The sequence below is a fragment of the Vombatus ursinus genome, unplaced genomic scaffold (assembly GCF_900497805.2).
Source record: "Vombatus ursinus unplaced genomic scaffold, bare-nosed wombat genome assembly UNPS02014804.1, whole genome shotgun sequence".
Classification (NCBI taxonomy): Eukaryota; Metazoa; Chordata; class Mammalia; order Diprotodontia; family Vombatidae; genus Vombatus; species Vombatus ursinus.
This window is the reverse complement of record NW_020954582.1, coordinates 365,013-382,195: the sequence shown is the minus strand read 5'-3', so window position 1 is coordinate 382,195 and position 17,183 is coordinate 365,013. Positions and strand designations below refer to the sequence as shown.

The 17,183-nt window shown below is 44.9% G+C and overlaps 1 protein-coding gene across 1 annotated transcript in view; it reads left to right on the top strand.

The window, feature by feature from the left end:
• GIPC2 (GIPC PDZ domain containing family member 2) overlaps window positions 1-17,183 on the top strand; it is a 65,411-nt gene that overhangs the window by 27,467 nt on the left and 20,761 nt on the right. The window contains exons 2-3 of the mRNA XM_027874091.1: window positions 590-775; window positions 9,241-9,421. Of these exons, the coding sequence (XP_027729892.1) occupies window positions 590-775; window positions 9,241-9,421 (367 nt within the window). The remainder of the gene's footprint in view (window positions 1-589; window positions 776-9,240; window positions 9,422-17,183) is intronic.

The window sequence follows — 17,183 nt, the reverse complement described above, 5'->3', positions numbered from 1 at the left end:
ATAATAATATAAATAGGTCTTTCTGAGAATTTCAGAATTCAAGAGATAAAACATAAAATTATAATGATATTATGTAGCATAACATGTGCTAGGTGATATACATGCACATGTGTATGTATGTCCACCTATGTGTGCACACACATAAACACACATATGTATGAACATCTACATGTGAATATATGTGCATACATACACACCTATATGTAGGTGCTCAGGTTGTAGAAAGTGATCTCTTTCAGGGCAGGGGCAAATTTTCATTTTCAGATTTGATTTCCATTAGTAACCACTTAGCAAGTGCCAAATGAGTTGACTGAAGACTGGTTCTTCCTGTATTTCAGGTCTTATTTTGGTTTATTTCTGGTGGAGATGGTGATGCTCTCTGCTCCTTTGAGTTTAAGCAGGTGATGCTTGGAGGATCGCTGCAGTTCAGTCCTTGGTGGATAAGCCTGTCTCCTGGCTGTCATTTCTATGACCCTGTGGACAGGAAGAGGCAACTGATGCATGAACTTTGAGAACAAACCCCAAGCTGGGGTGTCTTCTGTCTTTTCCTAATGGAGGTAAAAATGTTCCTCTTTTCCCCTCCATCCAGATCTTGTACTGTACTTTAAGCACTCCCAAGATTGACATGGAAAGACTCTTAGGAGCACAAATCGGTCTGGAAGATTTCATATTTGCCCACGTGAAAGGAATTCAGAAAGAAGTGCATGTGTATAAATCAGAAGACGCCCTTGGCCTCACCATCACAGACAATGGCGCTGGCTATGCTTTCATAAAGGTAAGCTTTAGCTGATTCATTTTTACATGAATGTGTCACTATTGGAGTCAGTGGTCTTTAGAGGCTTCTCGTGGCCAGGCTACTTAGAGAACCATTGAAGGCATTGCCTGCCCAGAGTTCATCCCATTCTTCCCCAAGAATTGTATCCAATTAACAGTCTTCTTCCTGGGACTGTGGGGCTGACACAACATGGAGTGGGGAGACCTGTTCCGCACTGGGAGCATATTCAGCTCCACTCCTGACTTGCTACTCATCACTGGTGGGGTGGAGCTGCTGACTGTTCATTCTCTGTGCTGCCGTCTTGGTTTCTTTTAAATCCCTTTAAAAAATCTTTTCAACTATGAGGGAAATTAAACCCAGGGCCCTTGAATTTGTTTTTAAATATACCTTGAAAACTGTATTTTGATATATTTGATTTCCTATATCATATCTCCACCATGTTGACCCCCCTTTGTGAATTCTTTGGGAGGGTGGAAACTTCCATTTTGGGGACGGGCTTGGGCTGGCCAGTCTTCATTCCCCTTCTGGCTGGGCTTCTGACTGTCTGGACTTTTGCCTGAGGATCAGCACCTCTGGTGTGAGGCTTTTCCAGCCCTTTTCAGGACTGCTGATCCACCTTTTGTGTTCGCCTCTTACCCAACTCTCACCTGTGGCTCCAAGAAACTGTAGCCAGCAATGGCCACACCCCATAAAGCCACCTTGGCAGATGGGCTAAACTAGTTTGAGGGTAACCAATGGATGGGTCTCAAATCCATTGGTGAGGGATGTTTTCCCTAAGCATGTGAAGACTTCTCCCACCAGAATAAGGGCTGATAAGAACAATTTGTTCCAGTGCCATGAAGGTGGCTGAAGCAGGTGCTGTATGTAGAGTGCTTAGAGCTCGTTCAAATGCTGAAGATGCCAAGGTCATTCGCTACATTCTGAGCCATTGCCAGTTGTCTTGACTTTTATTCTGCCACTGGACTTCGATGACTCTGAAAGATAGAGTGAGGCTGACAACTTTGTGGAGCTCTGCCTCACTTAAATCCAATTCACACTCGAATCAAGACCACCTCTTGGTGTTACTGATCCTCTTCAAAACTGAAGGATGAACAACAATTCGTACCCTTAGTGCTTGTACAGTGCCTGGCATACAGCAAGTGCTTAATAAATGCTTGTTACATTGCAAAACATTATCCTGAGAGGGAGTTCATAGGCGGTGCCACGCTGCCTAAGAGGTCCATGACACAGAAATGGTCAAAAAGCCTGGAATGATATGGTTCCATAATGGAAACATAGGGTAGGAAGACCTGAAGGCAAGAGTGAGAACTTTGTTGGGAAATGAATAAGAAAGTCCCAGTGTTTTTCTTCAGTAATTTAGACTGATTGGAAGAGAAAGTCTTTATTCTAAAGTTTGAATACAGGTTGCTGTTCATAAGAGCATAGGTTCACTATGATGGAGTTCACCCTCCATTTCGTAAGAATTTTTTCAGTCCTGGTATCGTGACAGACCCTGTCATGTGGCTTTAGGTAGCAAAACAAAAAACCTGTCCCTTGTCCAGAAGCTTACATCCCCCCCCCCCCCCCAGGGATAAAACCTGTAAACAGATTTAATTCAACAGTTATTTCTTAATTGCCTACCTTGTGCTGGGCACTATGCTAGGTGTGGGTGGAGAGAGACTAAAGTGAATGTCTTGCCCTCGAGGGGCTTATGTTCTATAGTGTATATGGGGGGTCAGGTCGATGCACAACACGTCCAAACGTAATAAGTAAATAAAAAGCGATTTTACAGGTAGGGTCAACCACAAGTAGAGTGATGGGAAAACAGCTCGAGGAGGTAGAAATCCCTGACACTAACTGGGAGGACCAGGAGGTAGGGGCTGAACTGAGCCTGGAAAGGCAGGTGAAGAAGAGTGACTCCAGGCAAAGAGCTAGAGGCTGGAGACGAGGACCCACTGTTTGGTGTGAAGAGAGCCAGACTGAAGCGCTCTAAAGGCCAAGGCGAGGAGTTGGTGTGGAGGCCCCCTATTCATAGCCCTGCCAGAGGGATGACTCGGTCAGAAATCCTGGGGGTTGATGGAATGGAAAATCCTCGTGGTGGGAAAGTCATGCAGGATTATCTCTGGGAATTCAGGCCACGAGGCGGAGACTTCACTATCTCTGCAGCGTCGCCAGCCCAGGGGCCTCTCCGATGGGGGCATGACACTGGACATTCAAGGACTGCCGAGCTGTTGGCATCCACAGCAGGGCCTCGTGCTCGATCTCTTGGGGTGTGCCCACTTCCCAGTACTAGGCACCGTCCCTTTTTGGGTTGGAACGGCCATTGTGGGTGAGCAAGAGACTGGAGCCAAAAGTTCAGCAGCAAAGGCAGAATTGGAAAGGAAATAAGAAAGGAAGATTGTGGGGTTTTACAAACTGAGTTTAAAGTTTTCATAGAACGCAGGCAAGACTGCTGGGCTCGGCTTTAGGAAGACCTCAGCTTCAATCTTGCGGCTGAAGCGCTCCAACTGTGGCAATCTGGGAAAATTACTTAACCTTCTGTGCTTCAGGGGATCGCTTCCATAAGAGTTAGGGATGTTAGATCTTTATTGGTGGAGGGCTTTCCGCACCAAGAAATCCTGGATCCTTTGTTTACAAAGCTGTATTCAGGGACTGGGACGTGGGGAGGAGAAAGGAATAAATGACGAGCCCCCATAAACTAGGACGTGCCTTGTTCCGTTGGGGAAGGAGAACTTGAGGAAGAGGCCCTGAAATGGCGGTGGGAAGGCCTGACTTGGAACCTCCCTGTCCTAACAAAGGGATCTGGCTCCAGCACAGCTTCAGATGACAAGGAGGGAAAACCACTCAATCCCCAGTGTGGCTAACTGGGGAAAGGGAAGGGAATAAGGGATGTTTCTAGACGTTCTACGATGTGCCTGGCACTGTGCTGAGTGCTGATTGAGAAGAAACAGACACTTTCATTTATTTTTCATTTCTTTAAAAAAAAGTTAGGTGCTTAATTAAAATTAATTAAAATTTTGTCATCAGGCATCAGTGGAAGCAAATGTGTAACAATTGACATGTAAATTAAAGTATCCTAACCCTTTTCAGGGTTTCCAGCCTGGTAAGTCCTGCTCATTTTCCTTTTCTTTTCCCACCATATTGTTATTAGACGACTTTCGTTTCTTTGGTTCTGTACTGAAAACTTTGTATTATTTCATTCAGATGTCTGCAGGCTTTTGGGGTGTTCTTTATACTTGTCACTTTTAATAGCAATATAGGCGCTCCACTCCACGAACACAACATTTATTTGTCTTCTTTGCTTGGACATTTAGAATTTGGGTTTTTTTTTTGTTTTTTTTAGCTCATTACTATAATGTAGATATGAAAATCTTTGGTACAGTGGAAATAACATTGACCCTAAAGGTAGAAGACTCTGATGCTTATTTTTCTGTTTGAATGTGGAAAAGACGCTTAAGCTTCCAAGCCCTCAGTTTCCCTTCCTGTAAAAAAAGTAGGTTGCACTAAACATTATCTGAGGTCCCTTCAAGTTCCAAATCTCTGATTCTTTAAACAGGTAGATTTTTTTTGAAGGAGGGGGTTTGTTTTTGATAACATTTTCAAGGTATTTTCCCAGCAATGGCCTTTTGGGGTTCAAAGCTGTGATTATTTTTGCTCTGATTATTGTGTACTTCCAGATTGCTAACCCCAAAACACTATTCAATAGAGGTGCTTAACCTGAAGTCTGTGAAACCTTAAAAAATATAGAATTTGAGATCTGTATTTCAACAGAATGGGTTTTCTTTGTAAGCCCTTTGTATTCTTTGTAATTTTTTTGGTATGCATTTACAAACATGATTCTGAGAAGGGATCAGGTTGCCAAAGGGGGCCAGGACACAGACAAGGTGAAGGACCTGCTCTACCAAATGGAGCAGCAGCCACTTTTAAATGAAAAACGAGAATCAGGTCTGACAGCATCAGTCCTTTTTGGAAAGTGAAGGGAAGGGTGTGTGTTTTTCTTCTTCATTAAGTGGAGAACTATTTTATAAATAGGCATTAACCTCATTCTTTTCAGTGTCCCGCTTCTATCTATAGACATTTTGAAGATGTTATGGTGCTCTGTTGGAATAGGGCTAGAATGTCACATAGCCCCCGGCTCTCTCATTCAGGGGGCCGATCCATTTAAATAATTTCTTTGGGAGCTAATCGTGGCCTGGGCCAGAGGCCACAGAGAGGAGGAGTCTTCCTGCTCTCTTCCTTCCCCCGCTCCTCCCTCTCTTCCTCTTCACCCCACCTACTTGTACCTAGGCACATCATCTTTAGTAATAGTAATCATCTCTCTTTATCTTACTGCCCTCCCTCCCTCTCTGTCTCCCGAGATGGGCTCAGGGCCTGCTCAGTATTTCTCAAATACTTATAAGATCATCCTGTTGGAAGAGCCCTGCTTTAGAGACAAAGAATTTAGGTTCGAATCCCACTTTGGCTCCTCTCTACCTGTGGACCTTTGTCAAGATACTTTACCCCCTCAATGGACTAGACTGCTCTGAAGTTCCCTTCACTCTCTTTGTTCCTTCCTTTCCTTCTTTTTTCTTCCTTCTCCCTTTCTTCTTTTTTTTCCTTCCTTCTTTCCTTCCTTCCTTCTTTTTTTTCTGTTTTTGGTTTTTTTTTTTTTTTCCTAGCGAGGCAATCCAGGTTAAGTGAGTTGCTCAGGGTCACATAGCTAGTTAAGTGTCAATGTCTGAGACCAGATTTGAACTCAGATCCTCCTGTATCTCCACTCCTGCTCTATCCACTTCACCTCCTAGCTGCCCTGGTTTCCTTCACTCTCAATTGATGATTCTATTCAGCGCCAGGTACTTGGCACATGAAGGGGAAAAAAAGCAATGTAACCTGCCCTTGAGGAGCTCATGTTCTAATGGGGGAAGCAGTGCCTATACAGAGAGGAAATACAAAGTATTTTAGGGAGTGGGGAAAGGGGGAGAAAACTGGGAGGACCAGGATAGACCCTCCTGTAGGGAGTGACCCTGGAAGCTGAGGCTCAAAGGAAGATCAGAATTCTGTGAGGCAGAGAGGAAGAATGCATGCACTCTAGGTGGGGGCACAGCCTGTGCAAAAGTATGGAGAGGGGAAACAGCAAGCAAGTCAGTTTGGCTGGAATAGACAGGGTATCCCAAAGCTATTAAAGCTTCTCTAAGACTCTTGGGGATGCCCTGTACATCGCATGAAGGGGCATAATGGACAATCAAACTAGAAAGGAGATGATGCCAGGCTTCAGAAGTCAAGAAGAATTGTTTGTATTTTTTAGTTCAGTCAAGAGGGAGCTAGTGGGGCTTCACTGGAGGCAGGGGGCTATTTCCAGCAAGAAGTGAGGAGGGTCTGAAGGATTCTGGCATCCGGGCACCTGGAAGCCTGGATGGAGGCATGACCAGATAGGCATGTGCACTGAAGAACAGAGTTTGGAGAAAAAGCCTCAGGCTGGCCAGGGATCTTGCCTCAGTATTTTGTTGACTTTTTGATGTTTTGAATCTTGGTTTCATAATGATTTTTTTTTTTCCCACAGACAGTATGTGTCAGAGGTCTTCCTGCCATTCAGGTCAGCCCTCCCTTTAACCACTACACCACACTCTTTCCCTATATCTTGACCAGATTGTAAACCCTTTGAAGAGAAGGACCATAGTTTAATATTTAAGTCTCTTCTAGCATGTAGGATATAGCTTTGAGCTTTGTAGGTACTTGATGCTTCGAATGACTTGGTTTCCCCAGTTTGGGCACTTTCCTGGTGATCCCTTTTTGTCTTTTGCCTGTGGTCTAGCATGGCAGTTTTCTGAAATTCTGGCCAATAGTCACTGGGCTCCACCATCCTCAATTTGCCCTGTTAGAGTGTAACCTTCTTGAGGACAAAGACTATCCATTTTCACCTGTACTTTATGAACATCTGGCCATATCCCAGCTATTTTTTACTAGGAGGATGTGGACCCTTTACATGGAAAGTCATCTGGGTCTTTGGATAGCTGATATTTCTTGTGTTCTGTCGCTGCTAACCCTCTGTTGGCTTTTAGGGCCCTTCATGACTCAGCCCCTTCCTACCTTTCCAGTCCTTCTATATACACTTTCTTATGCCCCTCCACATACTTTGCCATCCAGTAACCCTGGCTTGGCATCCTGGTTCCTTCCCCTTTCCTGTCTCCCCCATGCCTGGAACTCTCTCCTGCCTTCTCTGGAATCCTTCAAGTCCCAGCTGAAATCCTACCTTCTACAAGAAGTCTTTTCCAATCTTTCCTTTTAGATGACCTCCAATTTATTCTGCATGTATCTTGTATATGTGTGGTTGTCTGTCCATTATTCACCCTATTAGATTGGCAGGTACTTGAGAGCAGGGACTTTTTTTTTTTTGTCCTTTCTTTGTATCCCCAGTTCTTAGCACCCAGTGCCAAGTTCACAGTAGGCACTTTATAAATGCTTGTTAACTTGATTTGCTATTCCCTTTTTCTTCGTATTATTATTATTGTGGGTCAATAGAATAATCCCTGTTTGGAGGGGCATGATTCCTTTCCTTTCAGGAAGGAAGTTAAACCAAATTAACTATCCACTGTCAGCAGTGACAAAGTGTCTAGGCTTTATTCAGATTTTCCCCCTTTCATTCTAAACCATCGATTATCTTCCTTGTCTATTTGAATTCTTCTTCAAAACCTTCACTTTCCCTTTTTAGCTTTTCCTTTAATTAATCTAATTCATCCAACTTTTCCCTTTCTCCAATGGTTGCTTAGTGGCTCCTTTCACTTGCCCAAGGGTACACTAGTGCTTGAAATGTAATCATTAATTAGGTAAATTGCTGTGCTCGGAGGAATCCAAAGCAGGACCTAGGGAAGACCAAAGCTAGGTTTTTTTCCAGTCCTTTTTGCGCTAAATGGGTTGGTGAAGATTATGTCTTACCCGGACCAAAGTTGTCTTTAGAGACCATTCTATTCCCAGCATTCGCTTTTCCTTTTGTCCCCAGAGTCTTTCCACTGACTGGATTTCATTGGGTTTTCTATGGGCAGTTAAGGAGTGCTCCCCCTCAGTTTCTCACTGTTCCCAGAGCAGCTGCTGTGACTTTCCAGGGAGACGCACACCCTGGCAGGCCACGTCTAGAGGGTGGGAGAGTTCAGGTTTCCTTTGCTTGATCCTGACCTCCTGGAGCTGTGTCTACAGGGCGGGGCATGATCAGGTTACTTTTGTGAAAGAAGTTAATTAACTCTTGGCCACGTTAGCGTGTGACAAACTAGTATTTTATAAGATTTTATAGCTTATGGAGAAGGCAAAGGGGAAGCCCAAACTGACTTTGGTATTAATGAACAAAGTAAAGAATGAGAAAAAAAAAAGCCACCTGGGTATCTCTCAATGAAGATTTTTTTTTTAATAGCAAAATACTGTTACAGAGATGACTGGTAGCACAACTTTTCCAACCTAATTTGGTCCAATAAGAATTTATTTAGTGAGTAATGTGTTCCATGTGCTGGGGACCTGAGGACCAGCCTAGAATGCATTGATGGGTTGATTGATTCTACTGGGGAGGGGGGGCAGATCACACTACAGGAAGACTTGAGCTCAAATCTGGCCTCAGATACTCCTAGTTGTGTGACCCTGGGCAAGTCGCTTAATCACTGTCTGCCTCAAATTTCTCCAGCTGTAAAATGAGGATAGTAATAGCTCCCACCTCCCAGAGTTGTTGTGAGGATCAAATGAGATAATATTTGTAAAACTCTTTGCAAACCTTAAAGAGCCATATAAACACCAACTATTTTTATTGTGATCTGCACCCAGGAATGTACTGGAACCAGTTGTAACAGCTCACTAAAGCTGATTGTTAAATTTTCATTGTGTGCATTTACACTTTGGAAATCAGAAAACACTACAAATCAGGGCTTGATATGTAATTTTATTGATTTTCTAGACTTGAGAAATTGATGGAGAAAATCGTAGCAATGCTGAATAACTTAAAAATGTGCTGTATGCACATTTTGGGATGTTGGCTTTTTTTTTTTTTTTTAGGAAGCAGTAGTGTTAAACATTCACCAGCACCCCCACCCCCACCCTCCCACCTGTGAAGGCAGAGCCCACGCTGATAAAATCCCAGGTCCTTTGTGGAACTGAAGTGAGAAAGAGGTCATCTGCAGGTTGAAATAGACTGAGTCTGACCAGGTATTTCAGAAATATGATTAATGCCTGTGTTTTAGGCTTCCCTGCACCCGGTAGGACAGAACCTGCTGCTCTAGGAAGTCCCATGATGAGAACTCTCAAGTTAAGGACATTCCTTCATACGCCAGGCACGCTTATATGCTTGGATCTGCCCCAACACTTTCAAATCAATGTTGTCGGCGACGTTTAGAATTCTTCTCAGAGGGATTATGGCGCTGGGGTCCAGAGCTAACGGGACCATGAAAAGGGTCCTTTGAAAAATACTTTTGAAAAATTAGAGGAGTCGCTTGAGAATGTTGTTACATGTTTAATGTGCTTTTCCCCAACAGAGAATTAAACACGGCAGCCTGATGGACACAGTGAAGACCGTCTGTGTGGGGGATCACATCGAGGAGATAAATGGCCAGAACATCGTTGGGTGGCGGCACTATGATGTCGCCAAGATGCTCAAAGAGCTAAAGAAAGAGCAGTCATTTTCGCTCAAGTTGATAGAGCCTAAGAAGGCTTTCGGTGAGTATTTACAGTGCTCGATGAGTCTTTGCCACAGACTCGCCAGTGACCGAAGTAGGCGAGGTGGCCGCCCTTGGGTCTAGACCTCTGCAGCCGTCCTCAGCACTTCCTGTAAGAAAGAGAATGGCTGGGCCCTGGGCCCAAAGGCTCCGAGAGGCCATAGCACCACCCACCTCCTCTTTCAAGAGGAGGAAACTGAGGCCTCGGGACTTGCTGGAAAGCCTCAGGTCTCCTGGACCCCGAGTCCCTTTCTCTGTCGGCTGTACCAGGCTCTTGGAAAACGGGCCGCCTTTTAGCGGGGAGCACCTCCAAAGTAGCTTGGAGCTCTTCCATCCCTCAACGTGGCCGGCTGAATTCTAGGCTTCCCCAGAAGGCAGCTGCTGCTTGGACTCAATTCTTAGATTCAGCAGAAGTGGCTGCTTTGTGCTACGCACAGAGTTAGAAATAATACCATTTTCTGGCCCCCTGGCCGCTTTTCAAAGGCCAGAAGGAAGCTTCCCCTTGGGAGTGACGTCCCTCTTTGCCTGTTCTGGCTCCAGCAGTGCTTTCCAGCCCGGTCTTCAGCCCCACCCCCTGCTCTGGGGACATTTTTTCTCAGCCAGGAAACCATCTTCTTGGGTCTCTTAACATCCAACACCATTTGGATGGCTGCCTCTGATGGCCCCCTCTCTAGTCAGTGGAACCTATTTCAAGGCTGCAGTGACTCCCGGGCGGGGGCGGGGGGGGGGCGCGGGTGGTGGTGGTGAGCCACCTGCCACCCCTGCTATTCTGAGCCCACAAAGAATGCTAGTTTGTTGGTTACTTATAGGCAGAGAGGGGAGAATGACTCTCTTGCTCTGAAATGTGAGTGGTGGATTTGGGGAGATTGAGCGAGATTGAAGGTGGGTGGATGGAACAGTGGACAGGGCTCTGGACGTGGTCATGAAGCCCTGGGTTAAAACCCAGCCTCAGACACTTACTGGCTGGGTGGCCCTGGGCAAGGCACTTCACTGCCATCTGCCTCAGTTTCCTCAACTGTAAAATGGGGACAATAATAACACCTGCCTCCCAGGGTTATTGCGAGGGTCAAATATGATAACATTTATAAAGTGCCTGGCACACAGTAGGTGCTCTAGAAATGTGAGCTATCACGATGAGAAATCGCAGGACTTGAGTTCAAATCCTAGCTATGCCATGTGGAGCCTGAGTCACCTTGGGCCTTAAATCTACAATTCTGTGCTCTGAGGACACTCATGGCACAGAATGTTTTCTTGGTTTGGCCCATACCACAGGCATGGCTGATGGACACTTGGGTGCCCTGCTCCATGTTGGCCCCAAATTGATGGAGTTTCGGCCTGAAACATAGTGATGCCACCCCGAGATCACATGTGTGTGCTCATACATCATGATCGGAGTGGGTAGGAGCCCCAGGAACCCACCTGGGCTAACCTGTCAGTGGGACCATGCATGTTCTTCTGGGCATGGTACTTCTATGTACCACGTTATTCCAGGCATAGTGTACATAGCATCTGTATGTGGTACAATGTTCTGGGTGTGGCACTTGCATGTAGCACAACATTCCACAAATGGTACTGACACGGAGCACATTACAAGGATGGTACATGCATGTAGCACAATGTTCCAGATATGATACATGTATGTAGCATAACTTTCCAGAGTATATGCATGTAGTACATTATGCTGGGGACAGTAAATCCAGGTAGTATCCCATACCAGGGATGTTACATGCATGTAGTACACCATTCTGGGGAAGGTAGATGCATGTAGTATGACATACTGGGGATGGCACATATATGTCACATGCTATGCCAGGGATGGTACATGTATGTAGTATAATGTTCTGGGCACAGTAAAGCCTGTTCTCCCCCCTCCCCATCCTGTGCAAGTTTCTTTGACTTGGTCAAGTCTGCTAGTAGTTCCTAATTTTGTGCCTCTGGTGACAGCCATTTTGGGCCACATGCCCCCATTTCATATCAGTTCTTATAATATTAGGAGTTCGGATTCAGAGCTGGAAGCAAACTTAGAGCTCATCTGATCTGATCCCTTCCTCACTCCCATTTTTACAAATGAGGAAAGCATGTCAGAGGCAGAATTTGAACCCAGGTTCTCTGACTCCAAAGTCCTTGTTCTTTTCCCTGTAACCTCTTTGCTTTCTAAACAAACAACCTCAAAGTTGACATTTTTACAGCGTTTTTAAGGTTTTTGAGACATCTTATATACATTATCTGAACCAGACACTATTGATAGAAATATTTTGGGTTTGCAGATGAAGAGATCTGATTTCAGAGTAGTCCAGTGATTTACCCATGGTCACAGTAAGTGGTGGGAGTGGGTTTGAAGCCAGGGCTCTAGAAGGCCATGCAGAGGGTACTGGCAGCGACTTCAGTAACCCTCTGATTGCAGGCAGATGCTGAGGACACTCTGATACATTCTCAAGGGTGCACTTCTTGGCACAACTCACTGACACCCAAGGGTCAAGGCATCTGACCTTTCCCTGCTGGACCTTGTTGCAGGATTGTGGCTCCTATAAAGTCTGCTTTTGAGATGCTTTTGGTGGCCTCAGTATACCCAAGTGCTTTGTTGGGTTGACCTGTGCTCCCTCCTGGCTGGCCCCTTCTGATCTGGACCAGGAGGTCTGGGCAGCCCGCCCAGCCCTTATCAGGCAGTGACTGGAATGCTTCCTGGGAAATGGTTTTAAGGGTAGAGGTCACTTCCTTTCCCTCTTCTGCCCTTCCCAATGACCTCAGCCCTGTGAAGTTGGCCTGTAAAACTGAACATTTTCCCAAGGCTATGGAAATCTGTTCACTCCTTTAAAGGTCTAGGCCTTGCCCTGGCTAATTAACCCTTTGTAGGTTTTAATAGCACAGAAGTCACTGCCAAACCCTGGGGGTGGAAAAAACTGTTGGCTTAGTTTGGTCAATGATGAGCTTGGAAGTCAGATTGTAGAGAGTGAAGAAGAAAGTGAGAGGACAGGAGGTGATGGCAAACCTCCAGGAGAAGTGCAGTGACCTGCCCAGGGTCACACATCACAGCTAGTTACCGTCTGAGGTCAAATGTGATCTCAGGACTTCCTGACTCCAGGCCCAGTGCTCTATCCTCGTACCACCTGCTGCCTCCATGATGGTGATAGGACAAGGGGGTAAGAAGGGGAGGGAATTCAGAGAGGGGAGGATGGTGTGGAGTTTACAGAGTGGAAATGGGAAAAAAAGGAATATGAAGTCAGAGCAGGGAGATGACTAGGGAAGGTCCTGGAGGGCAAGAGGTTTAGAGGTGGGCCATGGGATAGGCGGTTTGGGTCATGGGATGGTAGGCAGTTTGGGTCAACTAGAGGGTCACCAGAGTCTGTGACTGAGGAAGGGGAAAGCTCTTCCTTGAGGTCCAGTGTGAGACCATTCCCCATATGTGGCTGAGGTGGAGTGAAGGTGGAGAGGCTGAGGAATTAGGAGGTTAGCAAGCTTAGAAGGTCGTGACCCAGGGATAGAACTCCTTGAGAGAACTGGGGAAAATGACCCTGGGCTGGCTTATAGCATCCACCATGATATGTATGTGGCAGAAATTACTGAATGAACTTCCAAGGAGAAGAGGCAGATGGACAAGAGATGGCAGTAAAGAGAGTGTCTGGTGATTAGGAGGGAGGAGTATTGGGGAGCCCCCTCTGGGACTGGCCACATGGGTGCCACAATGATGTTCTTAAAGATTGGGTCTGAGCATGTAACTCTTTTGTTCAGTAGACTCCAGTGGTACCTTATTGATTCTAGAACCATATGTCTATCTTTAGCTCAACATTTTACATGTGATTTTTGTTTCTAAGTTTTGTAATGCACACAATTATTGGCACTTTAGGACACGATATACTTTATAAATAGTTAAATGTACAAATATTGGGGGGGCTGTGATCAACTTTTTTTTTTTACTAATAGATGTTATTTTTTCCTAACTTATTCTATATATAGCTTGTTTGTATATAGTTGTTTGCATGATGTCTCCCCTTTGGGTGGAGAGCTCCTCCCCGGCAGGGTCTGTCTTTTACCGTTCTTTGTCTCCCCAGAGCTTAGCACAGTGCATGGCGCACAAGAAGTGCTTAATCAATGATTGTTAACTGACTGCATGATCAAAAAAGTTTGGATACCCATTTTCCAGAACACTTAGAGTCTGGTTTCCATTGCGCAATGATCGATTATCCCTAATTATTTCACATCCATATCCATAGTTTCCAGCCTGAGCCTCTGAGATCTATGTGGTAAAGCACCTTCTTATACTTAGTCTGTGAAGCCCATGGTGCTTCTCAGAGTCTTAAAAGGTAGTATGGCATAGTAGATAGCACGCTGCACTTGAGCTCAGGAAGACTTGGGGTTAGACACCAGCAGGAAGGACCAAGCTACCTATTAGCAGAGGACTCAGCCCATTTGCAGACAGGCCAGTGTTTATAAATGCATCACAGGGCATCGTGGTTGCAGTAGCTTGAATGGGATGAAGGAAACCTTTCTTACCCAATCAAGAATATATATGTGTATATATATATTTGATGATAATGATGTCACTTCTGGGCTTGTTTCTTCCCGTGTAAAATGGAAGTTAGATTAAATACAATTCCAAGTCTCCAGGAGCCTGAAGAAACTTGCCAGACATTGACGGAATAGGGTTTAATTTAGCTTTCCTTTGGTGACACCAAGTGGTCAACTTTGGTCTAGTCTCGTACAGTTCTTTTCTGTGGGCATTATACATTTTTTACTTTATCAGAACCAGATAAGTCCTTTCCTCTGATTACTTAGGCGCTGCCTAAAGGTTTGCAGATTAGAAGTGGTTCCCAAAGGCAAAATATAGGGAAAACTTCAGGAAAATTTATTCATTTTAGAATAGATGGGGAGAGTTACAGGATTTAGATTGAGGTCTTCAAATTTGATAATTCTATTTATTTTATGACTTTATATTGCTCTCACCCAACTCCTGAAAGGATGTCTTAATATATGGTGATTTTTTTGTTTTAAGTTAGTGTGAATGAAATTAAGATAAATTTCTTTTTGAGATATTGAGAATTTAATAAAGATCTCTTGAGATCATTGAATGAACATAAATAACAATTATTGTCATTCCATTCCATTCATTCATTCTTTTTTAAAATTTATTTACTTTTCATTTTTCAACATTCACTTCCATAAGATTTTGGGTTTTAAATTTTCTCCTCTTTCCTCTCGTCTCTCTCCTCCCCTCAAGACAGCGTGCAATCTGAGATAGGCTCTATTTATACATTCATATTAAACATATTTTCCCATTAGTCAGGATGTAAAGAAGAATTAGAACTAAGGGGAGGAACCACGAGAATGAAGCAATAAAATAAAACAACAAAAGAAAAAGAGAGCGTCATTTGTTCATTCTTGGGTCATTAGCAACTTCTTGTGATATCATGAGAGTCCTATTGTCAATTATTACTATAATCTTAGGAATATTGACTGGCGTAAAAATATGACATTTATCTCATTGACATCTCATCAGTATCTTAGTCTTTTTTATTGTCTACCTAACACTTTGCTCCTCTTTAAGGCATGATATATTAGAAGATCTGTATGTGTGTCCCACTTTCCACTAGTCTCTATGAAAGGAACAGGGAATCTCCCCTGTTTAAATTAAATGTTGGGCCTCCTCCAGTGCCTAGGACAGTGTTTTGCACATAGTAGGAGCTTGATAATTTAAAAAAAAATGGAATAATGAAGTGTAGCCAAGTTCGAATAACCTAAATTGGCAAATAATCAAAAAATAATTCTGAAATTGTTGAATATTAGATTTGGAATGAACCACAGAGACTCTGTAGTTCAATTTGCTCATTTTATAGATGAGAAAAGTGAGACCCAGAGTTGCAAGTTGCTTCGGTGGGAAGGGGTTTATGGGAGAAGAAGGACCCAGTTTCAAGGAGCAGGAGGCATTTTGAAAGGAGATTTGGAGGGCTTGGGAATTGTGAGGATGGCCAGGGATTGAAATTTGGGGAGGAGAAACTTGAAGAAACAAGAGGTTGGAGCAAAAGAAGAGTGGTCAGAGCCAGAAGGGACCTGGGTGAGCACTTGGTCTAACCCATGCCTGAAAAAGGATACTGTCTCCACCCCCTGTCCTCCCCCTTCTCCATGGTTGTCTGGCTCTGGCTTCCTCCTCTGGCCAGGGGAAACATCTTGTTTACAAAGTCAGCATGTCTAAGACATGATATTCACCCCTCCTGCAAATGTCCCTCTTTTGGTGCCCTGTTGGACCATGCCTTTTCAGTCTCTTGGGCAGTCACCATAGGTTTACAACCTGGAAGTCAGCCCTGACTCTTCCTTCTCCTTCCACGCCCCACATTCAAAGAGTTGTGAAGTCCTGTTGATTCTATGCTCCTGGCATCTTTTGCCTCCATGCCCTTCCCTCCATTCACATGGCTGTCATTTGAATGTGGGCCCTCATCTTTTCTTGCCTGAACCACTCCAGTAGCCTTCTAATTGATGTCCCGGCCTCAAGTCTCTTCCTACTCCCATCCATGCTCTCACAGCTGCCAAAGTGTGACCAGGGTACTCCTCTCTGCAAGAAGCTGAAGTGACTCCCTCTGACTTCTAGTATAAAATGCAAAGTCCTCTGTCTGACCCCTATCTGTCCTGGCTTATTGCCACCGCCTCCTCCTTCCAGATACTCTGGTCCACTTCCTCTTCTATGCAGATTACAATCCATCTCCCACCTCCGTGCCTTTGCAGGGGGTGTACAGGTATTCAGGGAAGACGAGCACCTCTGGTGTGGGAGCTGCTTATCCACCTTTGGTGACCCTCCTGTCACTCAGCTCTCACCTGTGGCTCCAGGAAGGCAGCCAACCTTTGCAAGGGTTGCCCACGCACCCCCCGTGTCTGTCACGAGCTCCCTCCTTGCCTCGGTGTTACCTCCTAGAGGAGGCCCTTCCTCATCCTTTCCCCCATTTTCAGTACTCACTACCCTCCCCCACAATTGCTTTTATTTATTCTGAATGTGATGAATACATTTGTGTGCATGTTGCCTGCTGCCCCCAGTGGGATGCAACCTTCTTGGGGAGAGCACTGTTCCACGCTTGTCTTTGAATTCCCAACGTGTAGCCAAATGCTCAGCACACAGCAAGTCAATGTCTCTTTCCTTAGGCTCCTTTCCCTCCAATGTGTCCTTTCCAAACGATTCCTCGAACTCTTCGTGTGAGTTGTCTAGACCGCTGGATAGTCCTGTCACCTCTTTAGAAATGTTGACACATTGTCCATTAGCATAGCTTGGTGCCAGAGGGTTTAGAGCTTGAAGGAACTTTAGGGAATGTTCTGTTCCTGCCCCTCATTTTATAGACCACATACCTAGAGCTGAAGGTGCTTCAAGGGCACCTTGGCCGATCTCCAACCAAGTGGAATCCCTGAGATCATCCAAGTGTTAAGTGACAGAGACAGCCTTTGAACCCCAGGCCTCCTTCTACTGAGAAATCAAAACTCAAGTATTTGTGAATTGGTACTTTAATGCAGAGCCTGGCACACAATAGGTGCTTATCTTTTGTACCTGGCTGTCTCTCTTTACGGCTCTGAAACCCCTTCTCTTAGAGCATTAAAATCAGTCTACCCTTGCAGGCAGGACTGAGGTAGATATAGATGTAACTGGTGTCCAAGGACTTGGGTTCAAATTCCAGCTTTGCTGCTTACTACATGGTTGTTCTTGAGACTTAACCCTCTCTGGGTCTTGGTTTCCTAATATGTAAAAGGAGAGGACTGGTCTCGGTGGCCCCTGATGTCTTTTCTAGTTC